The 12,991-nt window shown below is 40.7% G+C and overlaps 1 protein-coding gene across 1 annotated transcript in view; it reads right to left on the bottom strand.

Annotated features, from left to right (window-relative positions):
- Positions 1 to 1,226: 1,226 nt before the first annotated feature.
- MAU2 (MAU2 sister chromatid cohesion factor) overlaps positions 1,227 to 12,991 on the bottom strand; it is a 112,903-nt gene continuing 101,138 nt past the window's right edge. The window contains exons 18-19 of the mRNA XM_069218271.1: positions 12,597 to 12,724; positions 1,227 to 9,584 (exon numbers count right to left, since the gene is read on the bottom strand). Coding sequence (XP_069074372.1) covers positions 9,510 to 9,584; positions 12,597 to 12,724 — 203 coding nt within the window. The 3' untranslated portion in view covers positions 1,227 to 9,509. The remainder of the gene's footprint in view (positions 9,585 to 12,596; positions 12,725 to 12,991) is intronic.

A 12,991-nucleotide genomic window follows, 5' to 3' on the forward strand; every position in this document is an offset into this window, starting at 1 on the left:
CCTGACTGGCCAGTGACTCCTCCTTGTTTTTCTCATTATTTTCTCCGGCCTTGCCGCCAAAAGTGGGGCCTGGCCGGAGGGGGCGGGCAACTCCACTAGCTGGAGTGTCCTGCTGGGTTGGCACAAAGGAGGTGAGCCTTTGAGGCTCACCGCCAGGTGTGACAATTCCTGCCTGGGAGAGGTGTTAGCATCTCCACCCAGTGCAGGCTTTGTTACTGGCCTCAGAGTGACAAAGGCACTCTCCCCATGGGGCCAGCAACATGTCTCGGTTTGTGGCAGGCTGCTAAAACTAGTCAGCCTACACAGATAGTCGGTTAAGTTTCAGGGGGCACCTCTAAGGTGCCCTCTGTGGTGCATTTTACAATAAAATGTACACTGGCATCAGTGTGCATTTATTGTGCTGAGAAGTTTGATACCAAACTTCCCAGTTTTCAGTGTAGCCATTATGGTGCTGTGGAGTTCGTGTTTGACAGACTCCCAGACCATATACTCTTATGGCTACCCTGCACTTACAATGTCTAAGGTTTTGTTTAGACACTGTAGGGGTACCATGCTCATGCACTGGTACCCTCACCTATGGTATAGTGCACCCTGCCTTAGGGCTGTAAGGCCTGCTAGAGGGGTGTCTTATCTATACTGCATAGGCAGTGAGAGGCTGGCATGGCACCCTGAGGGGAGTGCCATGTCGACTTACTCGTTTTGTCCTCACTAGCACACACAAGCTGGCAAGCAGTGTGTCTGTGCTGAGTGAGAGGTCTCCAGGGTGGCATAAGACATGCTGCAGCCCTTAGAGACCTTTCTTGGCATCATGGCCCTTGGTACTAGAAGTACCAGTTACAAGGGACTTATCTGAATGCCAGGGTGTGCCAATTGTGGATACAATGGTACATTTTAGGTGAAGGAACACTGGTGCTGGGGCCTGGTTAGCAGGGTCCCAGCACACTTCTCAGTCAAGTCAGCATCAGTATCAGGCAAAAAGTGGGGGGTAACTGCAACAGGGAGCCATTTCTTTACAAGATCCATCCTCCATCATCTCATGTAGATACTTTAGGTGTTAGTGTTGCTCCAGTATGAAACTAAGCAACTAGGTCATCAAATGCGCATTTGATAAGGAGGGCCAGATTGAGGTAGAAATAAACAAAAAGGCATAAAAAATAATTGTAGAAGTCGCTTTGCCATTTCAATATCACATAGTACCAACTGTCAACAATAAATGAGATAATACATTTTAATTAAAACTTTTTTTATTTAAAAATTCTAATATATAGAAAACAAGATAAACCAAATGCAATGACAAGCTAACATCTACTGTTCGAATTACTTAGAATTCCAGTGCCTTATGTACATTTTACACAGTTTGATATTTAAATGTGTGGTTAAAAGCATTTGTCTGGCATACATTTTAGTACGTAACTGCAATCGCACTAAAACAGGTAGAAAATACAATGTACAGACCCGTCAGAGCATTACAAAGAGTGTATCGTCGCAGAAAAAACAATTATACAAACAATAATGTACTATGGACATCTACAGTTGCACGGATAAAAAGGAACCCTCCTGTTTCAATCCAAACATACTATATACAAGTTGAACACAAAAATATTTACTCTGAAAAAATGAAAAAACATTGTTTTTCAAGGAAACAGAAGTGCCCACACTAGATTTTGGACTAAATTTTATCTTGGATTATTTTTCAAAAAAGTCACAGCGCAAATGTCAAAAAGGCGATAAGAGGTTTTAAAGGGACTTATTAGAGAAAGAAAGGAATTCAATGGCATGCACTGGTATAAACAGGAATTTAGAGTCTACAAATTCAGTATTTCAGGATCAAGGGCATTCTTTTGTACCGATGTGTGAAACATTTATTTCAGAGAGCTAAAGGGTTAACCATCGAAGTGACATCAGGCCAAAGTAGTGGCCACATTTCCAGTCCTGGGCTTTCCTTTTACAAGTCATTTTAATAAGGAACAAACCACTTCAACTCAAGTGAATCAAGGATAGAATTCCAAGAATTACTGTTCAAAGAAATCCCAAAACTGAAAACACTATAAATTTATAGTCCTAAAAACCATTAAAGTTAATTTCCCGTTAAAGGCAGCGAAACGCATTTTTACTAAATAATCTCTAAACTTGTAGCAATGCCCAATTCCAAAGTGCAATATCTGATTCAGACCTGTTCAGTTGGTTATCCTTCAGGTTACATGAAACCTTCAGGCTTGCACCACCGATCTACACACTGGATGGTTCTGCACATTGCAACGTACAGATAGGGTCACTGTTGCACTGTACTATATAAAGTGTGCACATAACCAACAGCTTTGGGAGCTAATGACGATCTCGAACACCAGCACCCCATGTGCCAGGTCTGGTGCCAAGGTGAAGCTAACAAGCATCAGTTTAATTAATGCAAGTGATACTGCACATATCTTCTGGCTATTTCTGCAACATATCTTGTTTTGTCTCAAGACAATGCAGGACAACACTGTCTGACAGCGAAATAAAATAAATTCAGACCTGGATTTCAAAGTGATGTAGACACCTGAAACAGCATTGTCAGAAGCAGAGAAGGCGCTGCTGTGTTTCTACTAACATGAATTTGTGGTAACTACTCCATCACTGGCCTTATCCTGCACACTAAAGGGATCTCTAAGGTTTTAAAAGAATAGAATTAGGATTCACTGAAACCGCAGAGCACAAACAAAAAAAACCTGTCAAAAGACCAAACCAAATTGTCAGCACTCAGAAAAAAGTTTGAGATCAGAGATCTCACTTTGATTTCATTCTTTGTCCTAATACTTTGTGTGAAACAATTTTACAGCATCTAAAAAGGGTGTATTTTAGAGCTTTTATTCCAAATAACACTCTGTACAATGACAAAAATGAGTAATTGCAATATTGAACCAACAGTCAGTGAAAATCTTGCTATGATTAAAATATGCAAATAGATCTTACAATTGGTCTATTCAATTTTCACCAGTAAATAGTACACTATTTAGGATACAACACAATCCAAGTGGAATTTCCAGAACACAATTTAAATTCAGTGTCAAATTTTCTCTTTTGTGTAAGAGTTGTGGGTTATAATGTTCTTAGAAGCCAAAGTGTGTTGATCATTAAAATGTACTCAGTGTCACACTACCGCTGAAAAATATCAAAATATCCACTTCAAACATTAAAGCAAATCTGACACTGCAAACCAAACAATCTTAAAATCATTACAATTAAAACTACAGAACGTGTCAAAAATAGGGGCACTTGTGTGTGTACTTTAAAGCAAAGTGATCTACAATTAGCTATCCTAAGGAAACTGAAAGGTGCATCTAGGATGAGTCCTCCAACTCCTGTATCTTCGAAAGTCGTAAGCAAGCCACAATCTTAGGTTTTGCCACAGTAATATGCACATTATACTTTTGCATACAAAGGCCGTTACTGGGAACTATTTGCAAAATTAGTCTTTTTTGAATACCCAGTTGTGTAGGGACCATCAAGCAACTCTTTTTGTACAATATAGGACCGGCATTTGTTTACATGCTGGCATGCATTGGTGCACACTTGGAAATTTCACCATGGTGAAGACAAGACTTCTTGGTGCATAGAGTATTCACTGTGTGTTCCTAAAACAAGATGCATAAGGCAGGAAGGTAAGCTGTGTTTCAACTCCGACAACCCCTATAAGATGCAAAGTGTACCTTACCATTTACATCTAACTTTGAAACATCATGGTCTCTTGAGATGGCTGTTATTTTGACTCACCCAGCTTCTATTTAAGAATACCCTTCCTATAAAAAAAGATTCTCACTGCAGTATACACCCATTAAGCACTAGCTTTTTTTCCTGGTACAAAGATGAGAAACATACCCTGGAAAAGAATCCAGAGCAAAAAATTATGATTTTGCATAAGCACTGTGGAGAGGGTCACCCAGTCCAATTAACCCGTACTCCAAGAATATACATTACAAGAGACAGATAAGCTGAGGTTTAGGGTTTTCTGAAATAGTTTAATCTGAGACAAAAGTAGGCCCAGCTAAGGAGTGAGTTAAAGAACACTTCACTTGAGGTCTCTTTAAGCATTTTCAATTTCATATCCAGCAGGCATCCTACATCCTTTTTCAGTAAGAGGTAAGGTCAGCGTTTCTCACAAAGTACCCTCATTCACTATGTCAAAGGGAACTGTGTCCCCTTTTGAGGAAAAACTCTTGATAACAAATGCAAGAAAAAGCATGAAACCAAAAACATTTATTGTTACACTATCCAGAAGATCACCCTCAGAACATGATACCCTAGAAACACAGGCATACACAGGTTCTGCATATACTGTTGTGTCAGATGTAATCAGCACTTGACACTTGCCTCACTGATAAGTAGTGCCTTCTGGTTCCCTTGCTTTCATTAAAATAAGCTAGAATCTGTTCAGAATAGAGATAACTCTGCCTCCCAAACTTGCAAAAAACTGTGTACTTTCTAAAATACATGGTAGGTTGTTGCCAAGAAGGTCTGAAATCACAAGAACCACTGTGGCATCTAAATTTAAAAAAAAAAAAAAAACAATCACCGAGCATAAAAAAAAAATAGTTAAGGACATGGCTTTTTGGATTGTGCTGCCATAACGTTGTTTGTCACATGAGCCAAATCAATGAGTTCACCTTGGCTGCTGTAATCAAGGTAAAAAAAGGAGCAGCGTTTATTTTCCTTAGTATTCTCCAAAAAAGCATTACTTATCTTTCATTTAACGCACGCCCTCAAAGCATACCAACATAATCTGCAGTCTTTCAAATGAGAAGTGCAGGATACAACGTTACTATAACAAAATCGTAGCGCATGACCAAAAGGCATTGTAGGTTTCCACGTGGATTGCAGGAAGCATAGTGCCACCTGGGCCTGAAGGACCTCAATGGCCAGTCCTGCTGTAGAAGAAAGGCAGAGCTACATAGATGTGTGCTCCAACAAATGCAAACTCTGTACAATTTATTTTTTTACACTATCTACAGGTCCATGATTAAATGTTTCTGCATAACGTGAACAAACCTGGTTAAAAAAAATCTCTTTAAAAAGATGCTACAGAAACTGTACAGTTTAGCTAAGATTTTTATACAAAAGTTTGTATGAAAGAAGACTATATATATTTAATTGAAAGATGAAGTTAAAGGTGTTTAAAGAATACAGGGATTGGGTATTTAAATAAGGTTACAAGGAATTTAAGTATAATACAAAAGTATATATTTTTTTACACAGTGTTACCTTGCTGTTTTTAAACTGTAAACATCAGGTTTACCAGCCAAAACGCGATAAGAAAAAATGATGGTTTCAAACTCACGCCTTAGGCATTGTCAAATCATAACTTCTGAAAAGGTCATTAATTTCAAATTAAAACATGAGTGGGTGTACACGATGATGCTATGATGCACATACAACTATTAAATAATTTAATATACACAAATGTAAAACAGCTGTACAAGAGGATCCTGTTCCCTCGCAGGATGCTTCTGAGATAGGTGAAAATAAGACAGGCGGATGTCCAGTTTCTTACAAATGAGCAAGAAAACACACAAATAAGAACAGATTTGCCTTTGGAGTCACTTTTGTTAAAGGAAATGTTTGAGTTAGTGATAAATATATACATTTTTGTTTGAACTAGCCCTGCAAACATTGTCTGAACTGTTTCTGAAACAAAGTGCTGTAGTAAATCCAACCACGATTTGAGGTCCCACTAGCAGAAATGTGCGCCGTAGTCTGGCATGCAGCTTAGCATTACAAAAATCTGTGAATAAACAAAGGGAATTAAAATTTCCTTGAATCTGCTGAAACTACAATCCTCCTTTCACTTGCCTTAGATAAAATGTGGTGTCTCAGTTTTTAGCAGAGCACGCATCTAAACCTTCATAAACACTTGCAATGCAGGCCAGGTCATTTCCAAAATGGTACAGGGTGCCTAGGATATACTACAGACATTACAGGGCATCACAAAAAAAGCACACTAAAAATGTTAAGCCACCCATGTTACGGCCCCATTTATACTGAAGTCTTGCATGTTTTCTAGACAAAGACTTGTGGACTTCTCATGGGAGTACTAAGGCACTGAGCCACATAGCTGCTGCTTCACACCCTGCTGAGGCAGTCCGCTTTTTATTAGCCCATTTAAACATGATAAATATCTACATCAGTTTTAAAGAAATGTCCTTGAGTTCCGCCCACACTCTTTACTTTGCCCCAAAAATTGTTAAAATTATTCAAATGCTGTATTTCTGCAACAGCAATACAAAGAGCATTTACATGCCTCAAATTTAGCACACCACGCTGAAAGATTATGTGCAAAGCCAAAAGCACCCCTTTTACTCTCTAAGAAAATAGAAGCAACAAGTTGATATGGATTACATCTACCGTAAAGGATTCCAACGAAAGCTGGACTCATTCCTGACGTTATGTATGGGCCTACCATTCTACCTGGGATGTTTGCCTAGTCGATGGTGTCTGAAAAAGTAGAGAATCCTTCATGTCAAGACCAGTCAGCAAAGAATTCTTGACTTAAATACTCTTCTACAGTAACCCTCTCCCCTTTGCCTATTTGTCTACACACACCGACTACATCAAAGCCAGTTAAGGTTGAAGCAAACTGGCAAGTCAGACGTCCAAAGAAGCACGTAAATGAAGATGTGCAACTTTCTGCTGCTGGCAACAACTCTTGCAGTGCAGAGTTAGGCATTTCTTCTACCTTTTATTCAAAGCAACTTGTGATCTAAAATAAAAGTGTCTGTGACGTGCAATGAGCTGGAGGCAGACCATTACAACTCCACCACACAAAGAGAAGTCAAGCCTGGCTTCAAATGCATTTAGATGTTGGAAACCCCTGCAATCACAGTCAAAACAAGTAAAGAAATGAATTTGCTTTCCTTAGCATTTCAGTGCCAAAAATACATTTCTTTGATTTCTTTCTCGTTATTGAATGTACTTACAGTACAATAAAAATGACCCATTTGAGAACACTGAGCAATCATATAAGCAGAACTGATTAATGACACAAAAAGTGACAGCAAATGAGTGTGTGCTAATAGAACAAAAATCAAAGATTTTGGGACCAAGAAAGGGTCAGTGGGAATGGTGTTAACTTGCAGCACAGGAGGCCCAAGACTATGCAGAAACAAGAAAGCCTTCAACTTAGAAGCACCTGGGATTTTCCACAGAATACCGTGGGTCCTAAATTGTAGCAGACTCTGGCACAATATTAGCACCTAAACACAGATTCCACTGCAGTCTCCGCTAACAAAAGCTCCATTACGAGCAAGACACTCATGCTGCTATGAAAAAAGGGTAATGTGCTTCTAAAGTAATCAGCAGTAATAGAAGTACCTGAATTTCCGCAAGCCTAGAGGTTTGAACGTTACGAAACTATCAACTTCTCCAGCAAAACAAGCTACCTAGGAGCACAAGGAATTTGGGGTGACTGCCAAGCACAGCAGGAGGTAATGAAAAGAGATCCAGGTACGTGAGATTTAAAAATAAAAAAAAGAAGATCAATGCAGGCACTGGGAACCATGTAACAGATACAAGATGGTTTCAGAAGAATTCTCGCCAACCTTAGTGGGGGGTGAGAAAAATCACAATACACAGGTGCTTGTCAAGGGGGGGTGTGTGTGGAGATCAACTGCTTCAGAGGAAACCATGGCTGCAAGAAGAATAACTACCACTTCACAGGGAAAATGAAAAACGTTACTAGAATTAAAAACAAACCAGTGTAACTAGCGGCCCTAGAATAGTAGTTGTCTCTTGTGGCGCAGAACAACTTGCTTTTCCAGACATAGGACAAAGCACGAGATTAAATGGAGGTTAAAATGCAGAGAGCCCTCAAGTAATGACATGACTAACTAACCACATGTGCTAGCCGACCACTCTCCTTTAGCTATTACATTTTCAACTAGTTGGGGATCCTCAGCACTTGCACCACGATCTGGTAATGGGAATGTTGATGAAAAACCCGACTGAAAGTATGTGAAAAAGATCAATTTTCAATCCCCCAAATTCTTATCCACTTTAATGTCAAAAGGAGCTTCATTGTGCCCTGGTGTGAACATACCAGCCATGCACGCCGAAGACCAACACCACAAGCAGAGAGAGGAGCTTTAGAAATCGAAACCAATGCTAACGCTTCCTTTTTCAAATAGACTAAAACATAAAACATTTGCATACTTTAAGCTAAATATTTTATGTGCAGTGTTTAAACTGTTTAACTTTATGAACAATCCTTCCTCAGCCCACAAAAAGTAACAAAACAGTTTGGTTTATAAAAGCAACCTACAATGCCCTTGTCAGTTGCTTATTATGGAAATCCAGACCTTGAACTGTTTACAAATGATGCATTATTCGGCTCTTTGAGAAAGGTTTTTGCTTCCCTTTAAAAAGTTTTTTTTGCCGATTCTGAAGGAAAAATATGGTACACTCTGGGCCCAAAAGGAAAAATGGATACAAAACAGACGTTCTGTGCTAACCATCTCCGACCTTCAAGAATCTTGTCCCACTGCACATCACACTCGCGAGTCTCTGCCTGTGATGTCTTGTGCAAACCAGGTTTTGTGCTGGCAGCAAATCAAAGTTGAGCCAAGCGCACTTCTTTCAGAAGAACTGGTCACAAGCCTTTCACAAAGTTTGGAAATCATGAAATAACCCCCAAATTTGAAAAAGAACAGATGAAAAATCACTTTCTTTTTTTACGCAGCCCAATTGCACTGTGTTTAAAACAGCAAATACTACCAAAAACAACTGGCCTATGGGTTTAGGCCCGGCAAGAATGAGGCAGGGAGATCTCATCGTTGCATGAGGTTTGAAAACCTTTTGATTTCTGAAGCTACAGCTGAGGTTCTCCCAACCAAGCAACACTACTTACATGATTTTCCTGCACGTTTTTATATTCATTCTTCTCTTAAGCTGTAATGTTAGCAGTGACCACATAGCTTTTGTTGATTAAATGGCCACTTCAGGTTGATATTTCCTTATTTTAAGATTCAACTATGGTCCTGCAAGGGGTGGCAGAGGGTGCTATGAAATAATGTTTAGATAACCTAGAATTTAGATCTCCACTCACAGGAAAAGCACAATCCAAACTAAGTGTTTCAACTGATTGTTGGTGATGAGAGCTTTAACATGTAGAGGGTCGGATCAATAACTGAGATCCACAGTTGTCCTCAGTTTGTTTTCCACCTTGTCCATCTGCACTTGTCATCCTCCTTTTAGCTGCAAACCTGCACCCCAGCAACCAACCTGCTTACGACATGCCTCGCAGTCGTATTTTGATGCTGTTTAGAGGGTTTGTGGAACACTTGAGTGGTGTTTGAAAAACCCAGCTAGTATGTTGAGAAAGAAAAATAAGGGCCAGATTCTCCCCCTGTATTAAAGTGTGCAGTGCTTCCTGGTAGCACCATCCTCAATCCCAAGAAGAGTTTATTGAGGTGGGAAAGGGTCCCGGCGATGAGGAGAGGCTGCAGTTTAAAATGTGCAAGGTACAAATACATTGCTGTCCTTCATAGGAGGCTGGCTAAGCTTGTGGTGGGGCCATTCTGAGCTTGAAACTGTACGGGAGGAGGTCCATCCGTCCACTGGAAAATAAAAACACACAGAAGAGATATTACAACAGTAGTGCAAATCACAGACAACATATCTAAAAACCTCACACCAGCTACAGCATGCAGGCACCAGTGGAGTGGAACATTGCATACAGCTTGACCTACTTGAAAGGCACAGCTGCAACACAAAGAAGCAGATATCCACATGTAGAGCATGGACAGAGCCAAGGGGCCAAGCACTATATGAAAACAGGTTATTGCACGGTTAGTGCTCAGTCAGCTTGTCAAAAACAGATGTGCCAGTGCTTAGGATACGGGTAGGGCAATCTCGAAACATGGCTTGCATTCTGTTCATGTCAGCTGGCAGTCTAGAAATGCCAAATCAGATCAGATACTGTGCTGAGGAAATAGCACCGGGGTCGACTGCATCGTCTCACTTTACCAGCATTTGGGAATTGCATTAAGGGACAGATTTTCCATTACATGCACTTACCTATGATGGCATTCTTTGTGATGCATGATACTTCTGCAGAGCACTCACTTGAACCCAACCACTCCCCCCCCCTCCCCCCAAACAACAAGCACAGCGCCTCATGTCACTCATGCTTCACCAATGACATTTAGCTCAGACAATCCTCCGATATTCCTTCCCACTTGATCAGTTTCCAACAGCCCCATTTGTCTGTCTGGAGCAATTGCCACAGGCTTAGGGGTTCTCAGCATTAAGAGACCCTCCCCATGCCCCCATTAGTAGCTGATCTACCGAGAGCAGTACAGATGTCCTTGAGATGTGACCTGCCTGCTCGGCATCAGAGGAAGCATTCCATCCAGAGCTATTCTGACTGCTCTCACTTCCGGAATGTTCACACGCAGGCTCCTCTTATTGTCATCAGAATACCTTGAATGTTAACTTTTGAAGTTGAGCAGCACAGAAACTCGAAATGAAGCCTCATTTAAAGCAAATGCTGCTCAAGGAGGGCGAAAGAGCTCCCCACTTTAAGCTTTCCATAGACTGCCACAATCACAACCCCATCACCAACTGAATTTCACGGCAGACCATATTGTTCTACCGACAGAACGGATTCCACTGGAGACGCGGATCCTATTGCACTCTCAATCTTAAATGAGACTATGGTACCAAAACAAACAAAATGTCATCAGCCTCACAGGACAGACCAGGCTGGCTGAGCGTGGCTGCCCTCTACAAAAGTCTCTCCTCAACAGATCATACCCACTTCTGGAGGAGGGAAGGCCTTATAAGACCACTGTCCAGAACTGCATCTATACGTATCGAAATTGACACAAATTTTCAGAATGACCCTAAAAGTATCATTTCCCTCCGATAACCCCCCAAATGTCACAAAACAGTGGCTTTAACCACTAGAGTCTTGCATATGAAAGAACATGAACTGGTCATCACCGACCAGTCATCTAAATAGGGGGAGATGTAAACAGACTGTCCTCAAAGGAGCTACAACCACTATACTATGATCTCAGTGAGGACTCTGGTGGCTGAAAAGAGCAAATGGCAAAACCTGGAATTGAAACTGGAAAACTCCAGCTGAAAACCTCGGAAATTTCCTGTGAGAACGGATAATGGGACAGTAGAAGTGGGCAACTTGGAAACGCAGCCACATTCCAGTCCTCTTCCCACAATGCCAAAAATAATATTTTGAACTTTTTCCTACAGCTTCATTTGTTGAAAAAAATAAATCAGACCCGGAATAGGTTGCAAATACCTGCCTCCTTTTCTTGGAATCCGAAAATATGCATCCTTTCCCTTTCAGAAAGGACAGCACCATCTCCATGTCACCCGTCATTTGCAGCACCACTAGCAAAGGCACAACGTTGTTAGAAGGATCCTGGACTTATTTATGCCTGCTTCCTACTTGTTTTACAAGGCCTTAAGCCAAAGTTCTGGGTTAAGACAGGACATCTTCAATCATCAAAATATGGCTGTAATATCACTTCTTGGGGAGGTGGAGCCATGAACATCAGTGATGAATAGTATAATGAAAAATTCTGAGATGTAGTCTGGTTCAACTGAGTATACTGGAGGAGTTATTATCCAATAATAATGATACACTGCAACCACTTATTAGGTAATATTTTGCACCAGTACCTTTTACTGTTCTACAGCACAACAGCTAGATATGTTAACCATGATTGGGTACATGGGCCATTTTCATTTAGTGGTATATTAATTTGTGGATCGTAAACATCAAATAGGGGGGGGGGGGTATGGTTGGGAGCAAAGGACATCTACAATTCCACACCTACACCATTTGTGATCTTGAATTTACCTTACACCCCCAACCCCAAAATAACAAAAGATCCAGTACACCCCAAACATCTAATGCATGGTCTGCAAATTTAAATCACAAAATGTTTCTTGCCTAAATGAATGGAATTAATGTCATAACTGACAACAGTATTTAAGTACTGAAAAGATAATTAAAAATGGTCCGGACATCCCAAAAAGATTGGTTTGATGCCCAACTCCGCATTACCCTGCCCATGCGAGATTGGAAGATGCAGTTTGTAGGGGGAAAGTTTCCCCACTACAGTGGTAGCCTGTGGAGCTGAAAAACTCTGACCTTCTGCTTTAAACTTTTGTGAATTGTACTGAGTGTTTTAGCAAAGGGGCAGAAGGCAAGGGCAGTGCTTGGACTCAGTCTTTTGTCTAACCACTGTCAACTTAAACAGTGTTTGTTGTCCTAGTCTGCAGAAATGCTTGCTTCTACCTACTGCCTATTGGGTGTGTCAGTGTTCTTTGTGCAATGATTGTGACTTAGTTTTTGCCCAAGAGTTTTAGTTTCTGACCTAGAAATTTAGTGCACGTTTTCATGTCTGTTGATGGAGGGAAAATAAAACAGGCACCGAGGACTTAGGCACGTGGAGATGATATGAGGAGGCAGAAAGCACAAACTGAACATGCTAACTAAAACTTTAAGCCTTGATCTCGCCATTACTACACAAGTCTTCCTACGAAATGTGTAAGCAGTCAGTAACATGGCAAATTCGACAACTCTTTGCTAGTTATACCGTGATCAGGTTGTGTTCTGGAAGACTGCAGGCTTCAATGTGATCCTGAAGAAGCTGCTGGGAAAAGTTCTGATGCATCTGAGCTGCCTCGTGAGCATCGATGGTATTACCACAGGCTTTGTTCAGATCTAGGAGCAAAAATATAAGTTTCCAAATGTGACTAATGAGAATAAGAAGGGTACATCAACACAACAGGCAGTGCAGTCACTAGCATAGCCCTTCAACACTCCCTCTGCACAGAAAGCAATATCCAGTTTTCTAGTTTTTAATTGTAAAAATTGCTAATCATTTGCCACAACACTTTGCATAAACCCAATAAAAACTACATGAACACTACATTCCAGTCTACTTTTCAGAGCACAAATGATCCAATAGATGTGCATTAAGACGGTTCA

This window comes from Pleurodeles waltl, chromosome 12 (genome assembly GCF_031143425.1).
Source record: "Pleurodeles waltl isolate 20211129_DDA chromosome 12, aPleWal1.hap1.20221129, whole genome shotgun sequence".
In the NCBI taxonomy this organism is placed as follows: Eukaryota; Metazoa; Chordata; class Amphibia; order Caudata; family Salamandridae; genus Pleurodeles; species Pleurodeles waltl.